At 50.9% G+C, this 21,582-nt stretch overlaps 1 protein-coding gene across 2 annotated transcripts; it reads right to left on the bottom strand.

Moving 5' to 3' along the window:
* Positions 1–13,562: 13,562 nt before the first annotated feature.
* On the bottom strand, positions 13,563–15,858 carry LOC122380812 (NADH-cytochrome b5 reductase-like). 2 transcript variants are annotated; one of them, XM_043364289.1, is made up of 2 exons: positions 15,790–15,858; positions 13,563–15,562 (listed from the first exon to the last, which is right to left on the bottom strand). In XM_043364289.1, exon 2 carries the CDS (start codon positions 15,290–15,292, stop codon positions 14,225–14,227), a length of 1,068 nt encoding a protein of 355 aa, XP_043220224.1. In that variant the 5' UTR covers positions 15,293–15,562; positions 15,790–15,858; the 3' UTR covers positions 13,563–14,224. The 2 variants fall into 2 exon arrangements, with proteins under 2 accessions (XP_043220224.1, XP_043220223.1); XM_043364288.1 differs by lacking the exon at positions 15,790–15,858 and having other exon boundaries at positions 13,563–15,343; positions 15,515–15,551.
* Between the last annotated feature and the right edge of the window lie 5,724 nt (positions 15,859–21,582).

The raw sequence follows: 21,582 nt of genomic DNA, 5'->3' as shown, positions 1-21,582 counted from the left end.
CGGTGCATTTATGGCGGAGGGAGAGGAAGCGGTCTATAGTGTCAGCAAGGCCGCACACAAGGAGAGAGACACGGGCCTCCCCCCATTCGAGTTGGGGCCCCTCCCTAATCTTTAGACCGCCGAAGACCGTGTAAAATGAACTGAAATAATGATTGAAAAGACCGGGCCGGGAGGGCCCATCTCGTTCCCCAGCAGGCCCATACGAGTCCATAAATGCCCAATAGCGCAGCCAGGAGTATTGTGGTGAAATTTCAATGGCCCTCAAAAGACCTCAAAGGGCCCACAGATGGGGTCACAGGGTCCTCAGATGGTCTCGAAGGGCCCTCGGTTAGCGTCAAATGGCCCTCATCTGGTGTCAAAGGGCCCTCAGATGGCCAAATGAAGGGCCACATAAAATAATGCTAAAAACACGACGCAATTCACATCCCTACACTCGTACAATCACAGATCGTTCACAACAAACGTCAGTCGACGTTTTAGCTGGCCTTAAACTCGGTGACGGTCAGATCAGTGAAGGCGGCGGGAAGAGCATTGTACTATATGATTGTACCTACTGCTCTGCGGCACGGTGCGTACGTGAACTGCCGCTTTCCCGCCGCCGTGCCGCATATGTCAGGGAGCAGCGGCGTCACCACGGTTTCAGAACTTCTAAGGGACACTTTTCCAGGGCGTCGCCACAAACCTTTGCTTGAGTCTGGTCGCCAATACCCACCTACCCCCAAATCTGCGTTCCTCGTTGGATTTCGGCCACTGCAATTTAAAAACGGGGGAGAATAATTAATATTTAGTTGGAAAAAAAAACGAAGAAGTTACGCGGTAGTAGGCATATTCTTCGATCATGAAACGCGTGCCCACATCCTTCTGCCTATGCATGTGACACATTAGTATATGCATTAAATCGTATAATCGGCTCCAACTGCTCATCATTGAGCTGCTCTTCTCGCAGCTCCTCGGCACTCAGCGGTTTGATTCCCATCTCAATGACGGTACAAACCGACCGAGTGCACGAGTCGAGGTCGATGACCACGGTCACTTTTTGGCTTTGCCTTTCTTTCAGTGCCCTCCAGTCCAAGACAAACGGCTCAGTCCATCCACGTGCGGTATTTCGCGCCCCGGGCGATGCCGCACCTCGAACTCGGAATCGGGCACGAGCAGCCTCAATGCATTCCTCACAAGTCGTGAGAAGCATTTGCGGTTCCGTTGTGGCCTGGAGCAGGTATCCGAGAGCGCTGTTGTCTGTGGTCAGTATGAAATGCCGACCGTCAAGGTAGTAAAAGAATTTCTCAAAGAGCAAAGACGACCACCAGGCTCTCTTTTACCAGTATAGGCTGCGGCAGCTCGGACGGCGTCAACACCCGGCTAGCATAGGCTATAGGATGAGAGCCATCCTCAAACTCCTGATGCAGCGCCGCTCACAGTGCTCGTCAGCTCGCGTCGGTGTAGACGTGAAATGGGTATTTACCATGGATAAGTCGGGGTACCGGAGCACCGGACTCTCGTATAAATACCGTTTCAGCGCCTTTAAAAACTCCCTACACTCCTCGGTGAATACACAGGGCACGTTCTTCAGTAAGTTCAGTAAGGGTTGTGAGAGGGCCGCAAAACCCGGTGCGAAGCGCTGGTATGAAGCTGACCAAGCCTACGAAAGCTCTTAGCTCTGTCTTATTGGCCGGTTCTGCTATTTGGGCGATTGCCTGTGTTTTGCTGTCATCGACTGACTTATCCCTCGGTTGAAAATTGAACGTATCTGGTAGAAGGCAGGAGCTCTTAGTCATGTCCATCTAGCTCACAAAGCCCCTGTTTCGCCCCCAACTCTTCTAATATGCGCTGCATATTGGGGAGCGGGTAACTCAGGGTTTCGGTGACCGAGTTTAGCTCGACGAAGGACTGACAGATAGGGACGGTCGCAGACTTGGCGTTTGGGGGGGGGGGGGGGGGCAGCTTGGCAAAGGGGCCCTGTCGACCCTCGGGGGCCCCCGCCCGGTGCTAGCTTGCAGGGGCGCATTATTATCATACCGGCCTCAAAGGCCGCTATGGGGCCCCAGAGGCCGGTGTGGGCCCTCAGAGGCCAATGCATGACGCCCAAAGGTAAGTCTTGGGCCCCCAGAGAACAAAATAGGGCCATCAGTGGCCGGTTTAGTGACCTCATAGGCTGGTTGGGGCCCATGGAAACCAGTTTGGAGCCCTCAGAGGCTAGCGTGGGCCTCAGATGTCAGTGTGGGGCTCTTAACCCTCGCCGGCCGAGGGGGGGGGGGGCGGGTGCCACCCCCCATAGTTTTTTTTTTCGCGATAGCTCCGAACACGCTGGCGATAGAAAGCTGAAACTTGGCATACCTGATCGTTGATTCAAACCGCATCTTTTGATATCAACTGCATTTTCGGGTCAGGTCCGTGACCTGACCTATGACGTCATAAGTAAACCTCTGCACGGTCTTCAGATGTCGCAACTTCGCAACGCCCTCACTGCCAGAGGAGATGTCACAGGGAAATGAAACTTGGGGGATCTGGTATCCATTACGAGTCTCACAACATGTATATCTCTGATTTTTCCTAAAGGTCATATGAGGTCAGGTCATTTTCGTGACATCACCATTATAAGTCAATGTCCAATGGGGAAAAATGAAAACTGCTATTCTGGCGCCGGGAACGATCTCCAACTATCTCAAGCACACAGAATCGTGATTTGATGCACTCCTTGCAAGGTAAGATGCGTCACTTTTGCAATGTTGACCTTGCGTGACGTCATTTGTGACGTCATCAAGGTCATATCAGTTTTTCGTCAATAACTCCCGATCAAATTGAGCTAGCGAGTCGGGAAAGCCAACAATGGACTCAGGTCTCAGGAAGACCTGCCGAATCGAATGATATGCGACCTGACCTCTTTCGACCAGCTTCGTGACCTGGAGCGCTGACCTGACCGTGACCTGAGGTCAACACCCTAAGTTGACCTGACCCAAACAAAAAGTATAACATTCAACGCGCCTGAGCGAGGCGAACACGATGCTGCCAAAATCGCGGCTCTGCGACCGTTTGTTGCGAAGTTATTCGCCAAAAACTGAACCGTACCTTGGGGCACTTGACCTGACCTCCGAGGTCACCGGTTGACCTAGGACCTTAAAATCGCGTACCAATCTCTGCGTATCGTAACGGCGCACACGCTCGTTTTTTCCGCGACGCGCTAGCTCCACCAAGGGCTAAACAGCGAGGGGGGTCGTACCCGCCCCCCCCCCCTCAACCGGCGCGTATGTAGAAAACCAATAGGTCCGGCGAGGGTTAAAGACTGGTATGGGTCCTCAGAGACCGTCATCCATCCTTCAGAAGCCAGTACGGGGCCCTCAGAGGCACATAAGGGCCAGTCGTGTCGTGGGTCTCAAGGGCAGAAACTGGGCCATCAGAGGTCGGTGTGTTTAAATGTCGGTTTGGGCCCTCAGAGACCAGGTTAACACTCGCACCGACGTGGGTCTGCGCCAACTTAGTATATTGTATATATTATATTGACAAAGGCAGACAACTCCAAATGGGCGTGGCTATTCTGTGTCTCTAGTCACAGAGAGTTAAAAAGAAAACATACATCAGGGTAAAATGGGAATAAAATTTACCGTCAGAAATCACACACCCACGCACACACCAGGCACTCAATACACACGTCATACGCAATCAGATCACCGACAATAACAGCCTCTCGGAACCCCATCAGAAGTGCGCCTTTACTGCTTTCTTAAAACTATCCGGGTCGAGATCTAAAAGGGCAGCGGGCAGCTGGTTTAAAAGCGCGGTCGCTTGGTGTGAAAAGGCCCGCTGCCCAGCCGCAGTGCGCGAAACCGGTGGCCGTAGGCGACGGTCATTCCGGGTGGTGCGGTCACCACTGGCCCGCGACCCCGCGTTCGTGGCGAACAGTGAGGCGAGGACGGTCGGTTCACCGCGCACAATCGCACCGCGCGCGACAGTCACCGCTGCGACCCGGTACATGTCACTGGCCGATTTGAGGCGCAGGTCATCCCGCGCGCGAGATACGTGGTCGTACTTTTTGAGGCCGGTAATAACTCTTGTAGCGAAGTTAATAATTTTGAGAAGTCTGGCACAGTTATCGGCAGAACAGTTTCCGTAAACAGATATGCAGTATCTCACGCGCGAGATGACCAACCCCTCAACAATAGTTTTCAGTACGTGCTGCGGGAGGAAATGCCTCAGGTGGCGGAGACCGATCAGGAGGCCGGTACAGTGGCGAACCACGTCACTGACGTGTGCGTCCCAACTCAAATGACGGTCAAACAGCACGCCAAGGTTTTTGACTGTCCGGCTCTCCCGAACAGTCCCACCACCGACCCGTACGCTGACAGGGGGGAGGTTACGGGTGTTCTGACGGGTGCCGAGGAGAAGGATTTCAGTTTTGGACGCGTTGAGTTTTAAGCCATGGGCATGGAACCAAGCAGACAAGGTGGAAAGGGTGGATTCCATGCGTTGGATGAGGTCAGGAAGATTGGCTTTGACATCGGACAACAGGATTTGGGTGTCGTCAGCGTACTGAGTCACATGGGCGTCCGGTGCGTGCAGGCTGAGGTCGTTGGAGAAGACGGTGAATAGGAGAGGACCAAGGACGGATCCCTGGAACACTCCCGTGGTGATAGGAAGGGGATTTGAGACCACTCTGGCGCCGGAAGGAGAGCAGATGGAGACTGACTGGGAATGACCATGGAGATACGAAGAAAACCAGGATGTGTCAATGTTATATTGCTGAAGTTTGCTAAGGAGCAGAGAGTGTGGAATAGCGTCAAAACATTTGCTCAGATCCAAGAGGCACAGGAGGGAAAGGTGGCTACGGTCCATGTTGGAGAAAATACTGTTAGTAACAGAGAGCAGAGCGGTCTCGGTTGAATGGTGGGGACGGAAACCGTGTTGGGATGAGGATAGGAGATGATTGTCGGACATATAGGCATACAGCTGTCGCTGCACCACACGTTCGACAATCTTGGCTATGACGGGAACTATGGATATAGGACGGTAATTGGAGGGCAAGGAAGGGTCGCCGGACTTGAAAATAGGATGCACCAGGGAGTGTTTCCATGAATCAGGGATTTCACATCTGGTAAGGCACGAGTTAATGATGTGGAGAAGGACAGGGCCGATGGCGTCAAAACATAGGATTAGGATACGGATACAAATTCCGTCAGGCCCACAAACACCGGAACGCTTCATGGAGAACATTACCTCCCGCAGGCCGGCCAGCGTGGTGCCGCGCACGCGGAAGCCGCAGGCGCCCACACGCGGCAGGCGACACGGGACAGCGGGCGGGGGCCCCAGGCTGGCCAGCTCATCAGCAATCCGAGCACCGACACCAACAAAGTACGCATTAACCTCGTCGGGAGTAGCGGCAGGAAGACTAGGGGCACTGCTACGCTTTCCGGCGATTATAGGGCGGATCACACGGTACAGTGAGCTGCTGCCATGCTCACGGAGCCTAGCTTCAATGTCCGCTCTACAATCTTGCCGGATCGCCGACCTGACCCTCCTATCAAGTTCGCGAAAGGTCGGCGATCTCCCCTCGCGGCGCAGTACACCCCTCCGCTGGGACATAAGATCGAGAGTCGCCGCGGTGACAGCCGGCGCTTCGGGGTTCCGGATGGTAGCGATTTTAGTCGGGGCATGTCTATCTAAAACGGATAGCAAACGATCAGTAAAGAAGGACCACATAAAAGAAACCGGATAGCTGCTAAAAACGCACGACCAGTCCACACTGTACAAATCGCTAAGCAATGCATCTCGCTGGATACGTTTGAGCGGCCTAAAACGCAGACGGGATGGTTTTTTAACACGTTTCGGTAAAGATAAAAGCAAGCGAACGACATAATGAGGGCTAAAAGAGCATTTTGACACGGCTAGACGACGGATGATGTGTTCAGAGTTGCAAATAACTACATCTAAAAGTGAACCGGTGTAAAAGGTGGGCTGCATCACATGCTGATATAAATCAAAAGACTGCAACATTTCACGGAGTCGGTCCCGGCCAGGGTTTATACCTGTGTCTAACAGGTTGCAGTTTAGGTCACCCATGATAAGAATCGGCCCGGAGTGTTGGAGCACTACACGCTGGTACTGCAGCTCCAGCTCGCCGATGTCCGCCTGGAGTGCCGCGGCCGTTCTCCGCGGCGGCCGGTAGACGGCGGCGAGCGTGAAGGGCGGGCCGGCCGACGGCTTCACTCGCAGCCACAGGGACTCCAGCAGACAGCTGGCGCAGTCAGCTGGCGGCTGGGGGATGACAGCGGCCTGGTAGCTGTCGCGGGCCAGGATGGCCAGTGGCCACTCCACCGCCGGTGTCCCCGGGCCGGTCGGCGCGGTGCAGCGTGTATCCCGGGAAGGTGACGAGTCGGGTTGCAGTGGCGGATCTAAGCCAGGTCTCGGTGAGTAAAAAGAAGTCATGGTCGAAGCGATTCAGCTGGTCATGTTGGAGTGATGCGATCTTCGGTAAAAGGGACTGGATGTTGATCATCCCAATCATCAAAGTCCGTTTGCGGCCGTCGGCTGAGGAGCGTCGCCACGCCTGTCCTCCCCTGCACCCCCGGCGCCGGGCGCTGGCACCGCGCCTGCCGCGATGTGTAGGGCGCGCGGTCGGCGGCCGCGCAGGGTCAGGGTCAGGTCTTCCATGGCCCCTCGGGGCCGCCGGAGCAGGGGTGTGGTCGGACCGATCGGCGTGTCGACAGCATCGACGGCCAGCGAAGCGGCGGCTCTCATCAGGCGACGGAGGTGCGTGGCTTCCGTCGTTCCCGGCGGGTGTCGCGGCGGTCACCAGGAGAAAGGTTAGTGCTAGGAACACTAAACACCTTGCAAGGTCACGGTGCATCTTGCAAGATCACGATCGTGATCACACTGATATCAGATTCGCAAGCGTCACTCGTTCACGACTCGCAATCACATTCACGCTCAATCACTCAGTCCAGTCCAGGAGAGGCGCGTAGTGGTAAGGGAAGGGGAGCGAGCGGAGCTCCCGGCGCCGCAGCCGACCGCGGGCGCGGCGCGCAGTGAACTGCGCGCCGGGCATAGTACAGGGGGGAGGGGGGGGGGATGTACCGGGCATAGGGAGGGAGGGGTAAGGGCATAGTACCGACGGGGGGGAGGGGGGGATGACCGCCTCCCCCCTGAGATCTTGAGAACGAAGCAAGATAGCGACAAGCAAAAAACGGCATCGGATACGCACGGACAAGGTCAACAATTTTTACTTAGGTCATTTTCAGGTCAGGTCAAGGATGACGTCACAGGGGTAAACAAAGTCAAAATGGCGGCGGTAGATATGGAGAGAGTTTTTCTCGAATAACTTTCGAATTAGCCAAGATAGGAACAAACTAAGGGCATCATCGTGATCCTCTCGTCAATCCGCATCGAATGATATATATGTTGATCTCGAAAGGTCAAGGTCAAAGGTTGACCTCAGGTCACGTGACCTCGAGGTCATCATGTATATCATTCGATGCGTCTTGACGAGCTGAACACAATGAGACCATCCGCGCGGCTGTATCTTGTTCCTGTACGGAGTTATTGGCAAAAAACCTTTGATGACCTTTGATGACGTCACATGACCTTACAGCTGCCCAACAGCAAAACAGACCTCAAGGTAGTGAAGGTTGATCGTATATGAAGTCATGTATGGTATATGGGGCCATTGCGACCCGTTTTAGTGGTAAAAACAGGGAGTTGATTTTTCCCCCATTGACTTATAATGGGGAGGTCGAGAAATTGACCTGACCTTAGGTCACGATATCAAAATTCCGAGATATACAAATTGTAGCTACTAATGACCTAATAACATCCTGCGACTTTCAAAGGCCTCCGACATCTACTGTAGCTCTGGCACGGTGACAAAGTTGCGAAAAAGTGACTTGAGGTTGGGTCATTCAAAGTGACCTGGTGACCTGACCTTAAAAGTTAGGAGGTTCGAACTTGCACACCATGTGTAAAATTGATGAGAGAATAGTCGTTCAAAATTTCGCGGCGCTACGCGCCGCGGTTTTCCCGCTGTTTGCGAAAAACCTCAGGGGGGCGGATATCCGCCGCCCCGTTGGTGCGCGTGTTAACGGCCTCAGAAACCAGTAAAGAGCCCAATGGCAGTTTGAGACCATCTTGGGCTCTCCGAGGCTAATGTGGGTCCTTACAGGCAAGCATGGAACACCCAGGGGTCAGTGCGGGGCCCTAAAAGACCGGCATGGGCTGGCGTTGGACCCAAGAGGCCAGCAGAGGGCCCTCAGAGCTCAAGATGGCCCCCCAGAGGCCAATGCAGGCCATAAAAGGGCTGGCATCGGATCTTCCGAATCCAGTGCGGGACCCTCAGAGGCTAATATTAGCCCTTACAGGCCAGCATGGGGCCTCAGAGGTCAGTGTGGGGTCCTAAAAGACCGGCATGGGCAAGCGTTGGACCCCAGAGACCAGCAGAGTGCTCTAAAAAGCCAAGATGGACCCTCAGAGGTCGATGCGGGCCCTTAGAGGCCGGCATCGGGTCTTCAGAATCCAGTGCGGGGCCCTCAGAGGCTAATATGGGCCTTACAGGCCAGCATTGGGGCATCTGAGGTCAGTGTTGGGTCCTAAAAGACCGGCAGGAGCCAGCGTTAGACCCCACAGACCAGCAGAGGGCCCCAAAGGCAAGCATGAATAATTCAGTTAAAGGGACCCTCCCACCTTAACATTAGTTTTGAGTTGAGATAGCCAAGTTTGCGACCAGGCTCAGAAACCACCATTCATCCTGGTCGCAACCCCCACAGCTTTATGGTGTTCAATAAATTTCTTCCCTTTACTTGCAGGGTGGGACCAGCGTGGTCCCTATCTCTTAACCATTACGGGAATCTGATGACGTCATCAGGCTTTCGAACGTCCGTTAAATGTTTGACTAAAACGTTTTGTAGCACGCGGTGGTATATGCTGCGTTGCGCGCAACAAATGCCGCACTTTTAAATAAAGTCGCTAGGAACAGCGGAGATCCCAAAAAGTAAACAAAAGTAAAAGTCTAATATCTTGAAAACCGGTGAATATTTTTCGGTGAAATTTGGTAGATATTCGTTTTCGCTCTTTCTGAACCGAGCGACATCACTGTCATGCCAATTCATAAACTTTTTTTAAGGTGGGAGGGTCCCTTTAAAGGGACTATCCCACCTTTAACATGGGGTTTGAGTTGAGATAGCCAAGTTTGCGGCGAGGTTCAGAAACCACTATCTATCTAGGTTGCAACCCCCGCGGCCTCTTGGTGTTGAAGAAATTCGTTCCCTTCATTTGAAAATGGGCCTTGCGCAAGGCCCTATCTTCAACATGGAGCGACCGTTAGTGTGACGTCACCTCGTTTAGTCATTCTGATTTAAATGGGTTTGTTCGTTGAAAAATCGCTTAAAACTTGGTCTGAACTTTGTTGTGGTGCCTACAGAGTAAAAAGAATCAGCTTTATGACAGTAATGTGGCCTGGGGAAGGAGGTAATTTTGGGCTGAGACGTCACATATTTGAAAGTTTGTGTTTGGGATATGGGAAGCCTAAGATGTTTAATGAAAAATAAATGCCAGAACCGTGTTCCTGGTCATCCAATCTATAAAGTCGGGCACAATTTAACTGGTTTTAACAACATTTTAGAAGGTGGGATAGTTCCTTTAAGCCAAGCCTGCCCTGTTAACCCGCGCCGGGCCGGTGCTCTGAGATTCCGCGCCGGGCCGGGGGGTGTTTGAACACTCCCCCCCCCTTCTAACTCGGCTCCTGGGCCACGTAGCGACACGCGGCAAGCGGCAAGCGAAAGAACGTCCAAAATAAGGACCAAAACACTTAGGTCATTTGTTCACGGGTGGGTGGTTTGTGTGTGTGTGTTTTTTTTGCGGTGTTAATTTGATTTGCGGTTGGCGGCCGCTTTTTCGTTTCTTTTTTTTTGCGGTGTTTGCTTTTGGCGGCGGGCGGGCGATTTTTAGCCGTTTTCGGTTGGTGGTTGGCGGGCGTGCGATGCGGGCGGTTTTATTTTTTTTTGCGGCGTTTTTGCGTTTTTTTGCGGTTTGCGGCAGGCGTACGTTTGTTTATTGTTCTTTTTGTGACGTTTGCGTTGGCGTTTCGGGCGTGCGTTTTGCGCTGTTTGCGTTTTGCGGCGGGCGGGCGTTATTTTTACAATTCAAAGTGCAAACCTTTAGGCCGCAGCGCTCCTCGAAAAGCGCTGCCCTCGTAATTCAGTCATCTGTTTATGTACAATGCTTAGCAACAGGGCCTAGATAGAGGCGACCACTGGCTTTTTGAAAATGACAACTTCGTGTGTAGAAAAACATGGAACAAATAGTGCATGGCCCATGGACGCGTTTCGATTATTAAATCTTCATCAGCGTGACATACCTAACCACAGGGCACAGATAAAACAAGATATAGCACACAAAACTGTGTGTGCACACAAAACTTCGTGTGTGCTGCAACACTGCCCACATTTTTGTTTTCGAAAATGCAAGTGGCCAATGTTGTACCCGTTTAGGGTCGTTTAGCCGGTACCCGTTTTTAGGGTCTCAGGTCAACCGGTAGGTAACCTCTGAGGTCAGGTCACGTGACCCAAAGCACGGGATCAGTTTTTCATAAAAAAACTTCGCAAAAAAAAACTATTGCAAAGCCGCGATTTTAGCTTCATCGCGTTTGCCTCGCTGAGCCGCGTTGAATGCCATATTTTTGTTCGGATGAGGTCAACTGGAGGTGTTGACCTCGGGTCAAGGTCAGGTCAGTGCCCCAGGTCACGAAGCTTGTAGAAGGAGGTCATGTTGCATATCATTCGATTCGGTAGGCCTTTCTAAGTCCATCGACGGCGCCGACTCGCTAACTCAGTTTGATCGGGAGTTGTTGACGAAAAAACTCTTAAGAGTTAAGACCCAAGTGACGTCACAAATGACGTCACGCGTCGCAAGGTCAACAATGCAAAGGTGAAGCATCGAACCTTGTAAGGAGCAAGTGAAATTACGATTCCGATGTGCTTGAAATGGTTTGAGATAGTGCCTGGCGCCAAAATAGCAGTTCTCATTTTCCTCGTTTATTTATAATGGTGAGGTCACATGACCTGACCTCATGTGACCTTTAGGAGAAATCCGAGGTATACGAGTTGCGAGACCTCCGAAGGACACTACATCCTGTAGGTTTCATCTCCCTGTGAAAGTTCTCCTGGTTCTGAGGGCGTTGCGAAGTTGCGACATCTGAGGTCCGTGCATATGTTCACATATGACGTCATAGTTCAGTTACCTGACCTGACCTCAAAATGCGGTTGGCGCCACAAGATGCAGCCTGGATCAAAGGTCAGGTAGGCCACGTTTCAGCTCTCTATCGCCGGCGTGTTCGGAGCTATCGTGAAAAAAACCTATTGGGGCGGCGGCGGTTAACCCGCGCCCTGATGGGGGGGGGGGGGGCATTTTGGCCCCCTGTGGTTTTTCTTAAATAGCGAGAAAACGGTGGCGCGTAGCGCCGCCAAATTTTGGGTACCTTACCGGGCATCAATTTGACACCTTCACACAAAATTTCAAGTCACAGGTCACCTCGGGTCACGAGTGAGGTCAAACTGAGGTCATGTTCGAGTAAAAATGAGCAAAAAACATGACATCTTGAAACGCTCATCAATTCTACAGTTAACAAGCAATTTTAAAGTTCTTTATGTGGTTGTGTAGAGAAAAGACGGCGCTACAAAAGTGATATCTCGGATGTTCGAAATTTTGGGATTTAAACCCCCGAAAATAAAAAAATGATTTTTTAGAAAAACTCAAAAAATCTCAACAATTTTTTCGAATAAAAAAAAAACGGAATATATGTGATAGTCCCTGCGCTCTTCGATATACATACCAAATTTTAGATCGATAACTTTTTTGGCCAAGTTATAGCGAAAAGTTGTTAAAAATTGATGACGTCAAATTTTCGAACTCAATTTTTAGCAATACTAGACCACGTACCGCAAAACGGAGATCACCATTGAACTCCCCGTGACGAGCTGCATCGAATCGATACCCATTTTATGCAAAAATATCAACTTTGAAATTTGACCTAATTTGACCTGACCTTGACCTGACCTTAACCGGAACATAATCCTAACGGACCCCAAGGGCTGCCTGTCCCACATAATCGCATTTGGCGTATAAAATGGACTATAAAACATGCATCACATGATATTTTTAATTTGTGACCCTCAGTGACCTGACCTCTGTGACCTGACCTGGTATCAGTGACCTCAAATAGCAAAATATGTTTGACGAACATTTCCCCGTCGATGATTTTCAATGAAATGCATTTTACTCGATTTTACAACGCATTTCTTGAAATGCCTGTAAACGGTGAAAATTCGACCTTTGACCTGATCTGTGACGTCATCGGTTTGACCGAGGTCAATGAAATTGGGTCACAAGGTAGTTCCCCGTTGGGGCTATCCAACACCGTTTGCCGCTTGTCGCTATGTTGCGTGGTTCTCGAGATCTTAGGGAGGGGGCATCAGACCGCGTTGCTCGGCAGACCCCATCAGGGTTGGGTTAACCCTCGCCGGCACAGGGGGGGGGGGGGGGGGGAGAGAGGTTGATGCATCCCCCTAAGGTTTTTCGCGAATAACTCGCGTAAAAAGCGGCCGATCGCGACAAAACTTTCAGTACCCTCGCATTGATCAATTTTACACCTACCCTGAAAATTTCATGATCCTGACCCAAATGACCTTTGGGCTTTGACCTGTGACCTCTTTTCCGAGACCATGTTTGGCCAGAATCGCGATTCGGCATGTCAGCTCGCATTAGCCGCGCGTTTGCAAGCTTATCGTGGTTTCAAACGTTCAAACATGTGATTTGATGTTGCTCCCATGCATTAGGGTGGATGTCAAGGTCACCTGAAGGTCAGGTCAGGTCATTGACCTTTGGTGACCTCGGTTCACTTTTTCGAGTTTTACATGTTGCTAAGCTAGTTTTTGGAGCTGAATTCGAATTTAGCAACCATTTGAATATTTACGAAGTAGTTTTGGTGCCTTCGTAACATGTTACGAAGCTGTCAGAGGCGGATGAAAGGTACTACGAATACCCGTCACGACCCCTACCGGTTGACTTGACCTGACCCGACCTGGTCTAAACGCTTAATTCGACATCATCTGTGATCAAAACTAACACGATATTCGTGATCAGCACCCCGGAAAACCACTTAGCAGCCACACTTTACGACTTTCTAACAGGTTCGATTCCCGATTTTTGGGTCATTGACCCGACCTGGAAGGTCAACCGATGACCTAGGACCTTAAAATTGGGTATCATTGGCTTCCTCTCGTGGCGGTTTTTCCGCGAAGCTCTAGCTCCATCAGGGCCCAAACGCGAGGGGGGTCGTACCAACCCGTTGTCGCCGGAGCTTGTGCCGTCGAAGGACTCAAAATGGCCTGTGCCGGCGAGCGTTAAGGCAAAAAAAAAAGTTTCCTCAAAAGCCTTTGTTAAGATCGTATTGTTTGTATTGCACTTCTCACGTATTTGAGTCATGAGGTAGGGATAATGATACATAACAAAGTGAGCAATTACATGGTTGGTACGGCACATGTAAGAACAAGCATCATATGACAAATTGAGTTCCATAGAAACCAATACAGTTGGCAACACCGCATTTGGCTTGCTAAAGCAAATAATTTACGGTTAGCGTAGTTACCGAGTTATTAGTTGCAACATTAAGACAGTCAATAAGTCAAATGAAACAGATGCGCGGCGGTTATTCTTTGGAAGTACGACATCGAAAAAAAAAAACACATCAGGAACGTACCCAAACGATCGGCACCGCCGGTACAACTTTGTTTTGTTTTGTTGAGCTAGTCTCTTTCGGGCCAATGAGGCCAATGCAGAGCCGGGAGGATGCTTGGAATTAGGGAGTGGCATTGCTTGGTCTGAGCAGGCACCCTAGTGAGTCGCCGGGCATCCGATAGGAGAGGCCGACCAACCCCAAAGCACTCACTGCACCCGACTACGGGATAATGAAATCTTGTGGCGCCAACCGCAGCTCCCTTAGAAGCTGCGGTGCGCTCCAATGGGAGCGCCCGCATGGAATAAAGTTGCCTGTCCAGCCCGGAGAAGGGGTTGCGGCGTGGAGGAGAAGGATTTGAATATCTTGAGGATGGAAACGACGGAACGGGTGCCACTAAAATCCACAAATTATCACATTTCACACCTCACACTTTCCTAACGTTCAATACAGACAGTGCCCTCAACTCACAGGGTGTAACGGACAACGAATTCTCACAAACCCCTGGTAGATTCAAAATCGGAACACATCATCATCACATACCCCCGCACGTTGCAAATAATTGAGCACATCCTTCTCGAATGATCGTGTACCGCACACCAGATAGCGCGTTGACCCTGCGGCCGACTGGAGCGCCACCTCTCGCACGTCCCGCTCCTGTAGGCGGCGCCACCGCACGGGCTCTCTGTAGCGGGGAGCGGCGCCGTCCGTACCCTCCCTCGCTCCGCTGACAAACAGCTGGTAGGTGAAGTTCCAGTAGCTGGCCCACTGCGCCAGCTGGTCCCGCGGGAACACGTCCTGGAGACGCCGCACGGCCAGCAGCAGCGTCAGCCGCGTCTCCGAGTCCTCGTCCTCCACCGCCGCCCGGACCAGGTTGACGAACGGCGCCACACCGGTGCCGGCGGCGAGAAACACCAGCCGCCGGTCGGTCGGCCGCGGACGGTACTCCCCAAACGGCCCGCTCCACAGCGCCGGCTGGCCCACTCGCCAGCGGCGCACGCAGCTCGACATGGCGCCGGACGGGTACAGCCGGATGTACACCTCGAAGTAGCCCTGAGCGTCAGGCGGAGAGACGGGTGTGTAGGCGCGCGTGACGCTGCGCCCGGCGTCGTCGGCACGAAGACGAAGGTGGCCGCCCGGCGGAAGACAGAGGGACGTCCCTGCTGGCAGCGAGAAACGGTACAGACTGGCCGAGTCTGACAGAGCCGTGATGGACGTCAGCGTCAGGGCCGTGAAGCGGTCTGGTCGGAGCGGGCTGGCACTGATGGTGGCGAGTTCGGGCTGCCGTAGCCGCCGCCGCCGCCACGCAGCCAGGTCTCGGTCGTACAGGTCGAACACGCATGGTGAACAGCCGCTGCCGCAGCACTCTGAGTCGAGCGGCCGCCGCGGCTCCTCACCAGTGTCGGGGCTGTGGTCGCCCTCTGCCCGGTCCAGCCTGCCGGGGGACTCGTTAGAGCTGTGGTTTAGCTCAGTTGAACTCTTGTCAGCTGAGTTTGTTGGAAAAGAAGTCTCCACAAAGATGCACTCATCACTGTTTGATGAGTGATCTGAAACTGATGACTCTTGCTCATAAGAATTCATCCTTCATTGCATGGTGGGGCGACCTTTTAGATACGAACCACCTGCAATTGACTCAAACCAAACCAATTTCAAGATTGTTAAGGTGAGTGAGACTGAGGTCCACCATTTTTCGTAAGCAATGTTGAAGTAGATCTCACATTTTGCAACAGTGTGATGCTGGCATCCTCCAAGAAACAGCAGAAATAAAAATGATACCTGATTCTGAAACTGTCTCTCAGTCATCTGTCCGTAGTGCCAAATCAGGGCACCAGTTTTCTGATAACCAACCACCTGGAAGGAAAAAATGGTCATTTAACAAGACTTCATTTGCAACATTTTCATTAAACGGCCCAAAATTGAAATGCAAAGTAAATCACGAAATTGCCGGTCATTCACATTTCACAGATTTTCAAATCATCCTGACCAGCAATCAGCATTGGCATTGGTCTCTTCACACAACCAGCCTAATGGTCTCATACAAAGCGTAGCCAATTAATGAGTTTGTTAATCAATTTCACCTTTGCATAAAAATGAAAAAGACGTCGAAATTTGACAAACCCACCACACAACACAAACAAAACCCGACTGTTGTCGCCATGAACGTAACACATGCGCCAGAATAACTGTGCGACACTAAACAGCTGCAATAGTCTTGCACATGCTAAACAGCTGCGACATTCCGATACAACTCACGGTTCCATGACAACTGAACCAGTGACAACTGACAACTGAACCAGGACAACTGAACCAGTGACAACTGAGCCAGTTACAGCTGAACCAGGGACAACTGAACCAGTGACAACTGAACCAGTGACAACTGAACCAGGGGCAACTGAACCAGTGACAACTGAACCAGTGTCAACTGAACCAGTGACAACTGAACCAGGGACAACTGAACCAGTGACAACTGAACCAGTGACAACTGAACCAGTGACAACTGAACCAGTGGACAACTGAACCAGTAGACAATTGAACCGGTGACAACTGAACCAGTGACAACTGAACCAGTATGACAACTGAACCAGTGACAACGGAACCAGTAGCCCAGCCAGCAATTTTACTCCGGGCCCAAGCAGGCTGAAGTGCGGCTTGCCAGATATTTTTAGTCGGGGGCGCCGCCACCACTACGTACAGTACGTACACTGTACGTAGTGCAATTTTTGACTTGGAAATCCACTACGTACAGTACGTACTGCTCAAAATGTGAAAAAGTTAATCTATTTTAAAAAAGTTTTTAATTACGTTTTTTTTGAAAAGTTTTTTAATTAAAAAAATCACCAAACTTCAGTTTGTTTTGACCAGTTTTGACATACCAAAATTACATTTGTCATTTTGAACTGCTAAAAAATAAGGTACGCTCTTGTTGCCATAACAACTAGGAAGCTTGGCGGCTTGGCTCAACCTGGGCTCAAGGCTCAACCAAGGTATCCCCTCGCCCCGTTGGGGGGGGGGGGCATTTTGCCCCCGCCCCCTGTGGTTTTTCCTGAATAGCAAGAAAACGGGACACCTTCACACCAAATTTCAAGTCTTAGGTCACCTTAGGTCATGAGTTATTGAGGTCAAACTGAGGTCATGTTCGAGCAAAAATGACCAAAAAGCATGCAATCTTGAAACGCTCACCAAATCTACAGTTATCAAGCAATTTCAAAGTTCTTTATATGGTGTAGTAGATAAAAAGCGGCGCTACAAAACTGCTATCTCGGATTTTCAAAATTTTGGGTTTTTGACCCCAAAAAATTCAAAAAATTGATTTTTTTAGAAAAACTAAAAAAAAAATCCAAAAGTTTTCCGAATTTAAAAAACGGAATATATGTGATAGTCCCTGCGCTCTTCTATATACATACCAAATTTCAGATCGATATCTCGTTTTTTGGCCAAGTTATAGCGAAAAAACTGTTCAAAAATGATGACGTCAAATTTTTGAACTCAATTTTTAGCGATTCTAGACCACGTACGGCAAAAAAAAGACCACCATTGAACTCCCCGTGACGAGCTGCATCGATTCGATACCCATTTTATGCAAAAATATTAACTTTAAAATTTGACCTAATTTGACCTGACCTTGACCTGACCTTGACCTGACCTTGACCAAAACGTGACCTAAGCTGGCCCCAAAGGCTGCCTGACCCACATAATCGCATTCGTCATGTAAAATGGACCATAAAACATGCATCACACGACACTTTCATATTGTGACCCCCCCGTGACCTGACCTCTGTGACCTGACCTGGTATCAGTGACCTCAAATAGCAAAATATGTGTTTGAAGAACATTTCCCCATCGATGACTTTCAATGAAATGCATTTTACTCGATTTTACAACGCATTTCTTGAAATGCCTATAAACGGTGAAAATTGGACCTTTGACCTGACCTGTGACGTCATCGGTTTGACCTAGGTCAATAAAATTGGGTCACAAGGTAGTTCCCTGATAGGGCTATCCAACACCGTTTGCCGCTTGTCGCTAGGTTGCGTGGTTCTCGAGATCTTAGGGGGGGGGCAAAATGCCCCCCCCCCCAACGGGGCGCGTTGCTCGGCAGAGCCCAACGGGGCGCGGGTTAAGAATCTTGAACCAAGGCGGCTCAACCATGGGAATGCACCGCGCCGAGCAAGCGCCGAGCGTGGTGTAGAGTTTTAGGGCCTTGGTGTAGAGGCCTTTTGTGAGTGATTGGTTGCTCATAATGATATAGGGCTTGGGTGGTAGCAAGGTCAGCAAGGTGGTAGTGATCTCAGATCTGCAGAGTAGAAGAGTGGAGTGCTAGAAGTTGTTTATTTCGACGCGTCCGTTGACTGCTGTAAGTAGAATGAAGAAACGGAAGCTGCAGGGTCCAATGGACCACTTTCTCAGACTGGCAGCTAAGAAAAGGTAAGGAGTAAGGACTGCTTACCGGGCTCAGAGGTACGTACGGTCCTTCTCCAATCCAAAGGCTAGGCTAGGCTAGGCTAGGTGTAGAAGAAAAAAGTAGGTACCGGGAAAATCTTATTCACCCTGACTAACCACGTTTTTTCTACCGTTTTTGGCCGTTTTTGCCAGTTTTATCGTAGCTATGCAGGATGAATAAGAATTTTCCGGTACTTTTTGCTTCTGCACCTAGCCTTCTGCTGCTCCAGGAAACGGAGAGCCAAAACTGCACCGCGATCCAGTGGCGGATCCAGGGGGGGGGGGCAAAATGGGCATTTGCCCCCCCCCCCAAACGGCATAATTTTAACATTACGCCTATGGACGATGCATGGAAAGAATCGATAAATTGTTATGGTTTGCCCCCCCCCCCAAAAAAAAACTCTGAGCTGGATCCGCCTCTGCCGTGATCTGTAGTCTGCGAGACTCCGTATCACTCATGTATGATTTTATGCAATATTTCCGACCTTCCTCCCATTGGCTTTCCATAGTAAACGTTCTGAAACTTTCGTCACCCTGCGCGACCTGAAGATATGCACTTAGAGGTCTAAAATTATGGCCTGGTTACTTTTTAGTGCATTGAGATCGATTGTGGGGCTGCGCATTGTAATCCGGAAAATTTCGTGTTTATTGAAACACTCTAGTCTCCATAAGAAGAACGTGAATTTATCGCGTGTGATACTTTTTTCTACTCCGAGTCACTGGTGGTGGACGGTGGTCATTTGACCGTTTGAGACACGGTCAAGTCGGGGGGGGGGGGGGTAATGCCTGGACTCCTATGAGTTAGGTAAATGAGATAGTTGGCTTAACTAAATTTGTTCCCCACCTAAATGTGATCCGCGCTCAACACAATTCTTCTCATCTCACTCTACCGTATGCACTTCTTGATCATGTAAAATATATACTTGTACATATGTATCATTTTGTTCGCATTTTAACGCGAATCCCATTGCTCCTTTAACCGGTTCCCGCTCTCCTCCGGATCCCATCGATCCTGTCCCTCAGACACTCTGATGCAGTCGAGCCGACGAATTCTGCTGGTCCGACACAATCCTCTGCCGAGCCGACACGCTCTAGGCAGCACGCCGAGCCGACACTGTCTGGGCAGCCCGCCGAGCCGACACGCTCTGGGCAGCCCGCCGAGCCGACACTGTCCGGGCAGCCCGCCGAGCCGACACTGTCCGGGCAGCCCGCCGAGCCGACACGGTCCGGGCAGCCCGCCGAGCCGACACTGTCCGGGCAGCCCGCCGAGCCGACACTGTCTGGGCAGCCCGCCGAGCCGACACTGTCCGGGCAGCCCGCCGAGCCGACACGGCCAGGGCAGCTCGCCGAGCCGACACGTCCCGCTCCAGTCCACGGGCATCTCTCCGCTGAGCTGAGCCGACACGGTCTGAGCTGAGCTGAGCCGACATAGTGTAAGTGCAACTGTAACTACATACATCATTCTGCAGACTGCAATCGGTTCGAAGCCAAGGGAGGGACGGCAGGGACAGCCGTCTTTCCCTTGGTCAGCTGGGTGTTTATTAGATCATTCGTTTTACTCATTTTGTATTATTTTTAATGAAAATGTTGACTTCTCGACAATCAGTGGGACGAATCCGGAGAGTTTTCAGGTTTTGGTGATGTTATAAATAGGCACCTTGGAACTTGAGAAAATTTCCATCCCACCCTGGGTGTCGTGCCTGAGCCTACCACTAACCTGCATGCGGGTGTACGTAGTGCTCATAAAAGCGTGGCGGCGCCGCTGACTGTCGGGCTAAAGTCGGCTAGCGCTTGGGCTAAAGCCGACCAGCGTTTGTGCGGTCGGCGTATGACTCAAAAACGCCGGCTAAAGCCAATGCTCTGCCGGAGGTATGCGCGCTCGGCGAGCTCAGGACAGTCGTAATTAAGCCCTAGTTGTGCGACGCTTGGCGCAAGCCCGATGTAAGCCCGAAAAGTGAATCCATTTATACAGGGTTGGGCAGATAAATTGGGACAAAATACATATTTGCATTTAGAACGCCGTAGCTTAGAAATTTGTAAACATAGGCATTTCAAATTTGGATCACATACTGTCACACCAATTTTACACATTTATCACCAAATATGGTCACCGTGGTCCACCTGCATCAGCCCTTACCGGTGCCTGGACTGGCCGCACGCGCGGCGATATCTCCCGTCTGCAATGGCTCGTAATTGTAGCCAACTGGCACTGCTGAGGCTGACCACAGTCACATGGGGACGTTCGTTAGACTCACCCGCAAAAACGCCCCAGCAACCAGAACTTGTGTGGGCTGAGGTTTAATGAGGAAGGGGGCATATTCCCTTGGGTACAGTTTGCGGGATCCTCCGTTTCAGGAGATTTTGTATTTAATTTACTGTATGCCGGGGAGGTGACTCCTCGAAGAGCATCACTCCATGCAGGATGTTGCCTTCTTCCATCTTGTTAATTCGAACTGCCGGAATAACGGTTAGGTACCCTGTGATGGCGAGCCCCCTCCCGATTCCGTAAAATAAGGGGGCCCCACGTGACCGTCAGAATTCACCGAGTGGAATGCCATCACCGATGTCTGCTGCATGCTTTTTGGAACTAAGATCACGTCTTCTGGGCTGGTTGCGATGTTACGTGGTGTTTGCGGTTGTTCATATGTTCGGTTATGGGGATACCATCGTCGAAAAAGACCTGCACGTGCTTGCTCGCTTCTCCAAGCCCTTCAAGACGAAACAATCTTTTTAACGTCACAGCTGCTTAAACATCTATGTTGACAGGTTGATATGCATCAATGCATAAGAGTACATGTTTGAGGTGCTGGTATATCGCTTTCTCATGGCGCGGCTACCTTCGTTGTAAGCTCGCGCCACTGTTTTCGCGATGATCCTCTGATTTAACTGAATTTTGCCTTTTAGCTCCCCTGGAAAACCTGGGGAGCGGCCGGTGTCAATGCAATAGGTATGTAAGGATGAGTCAATATCATCTCTTCCTCCAGCGTTTACGTCTGTTCGCTACACACTACTTTCAGCATTTGATGGAGCATAATTAGAGAATTGGCATGCATGTGCGCGCGGACTAAGTTGATAGTGGCTTGCTTAAGCCCACGTTCTGTGACCAGCCGACTCAAAATTACAACGCAACCTGCATAACATGGAAACGTATTTATAAGCCTATATTTATGTTCAAAAATTATCTTTATCACTAAAAAAATAGTCGTTTTAGAGGAAGTTAAATTTTGTCCCAATTTATCTGCCCAACCCTGTATACCGGAGATTGGCCTCTGGGCCCAGGCGGGCTGAACTCTGCCAAGCCCACGTTGCGTGCCCTGTCTGTCCCGAGTTAGGTCATCAAAGCGAATATTATTTATACGTTGCTAACTATTCGGGCGTCCCAGGAGGGCGTCACGGTTACCACACCAGTTCACGACCACCAGGCTCTGTCA

Source organism: Amphibalanus amphitrite, unplaced genomic scaffold (genome assembly GCF_019059575.1).
Source record: "Amphibalanus amphitrite isolate SeventyFive unplaced genomic scaffold, NRLGWU_Aamphi_draft 000107F_arrow, whole genome shotgun sequence".
Taxonomy (NCBI): Eukaryota; Metazoa; Arthropoda; class Thecostraca; order Balanomorpha; family Balanidae; genus Amphibalanus; species Amphibalanus amphitrite.
Note: the sequence above shows the minus strand (reverse complement) of the source record. Positions and strands in the feature narration are given on the sequence as shown.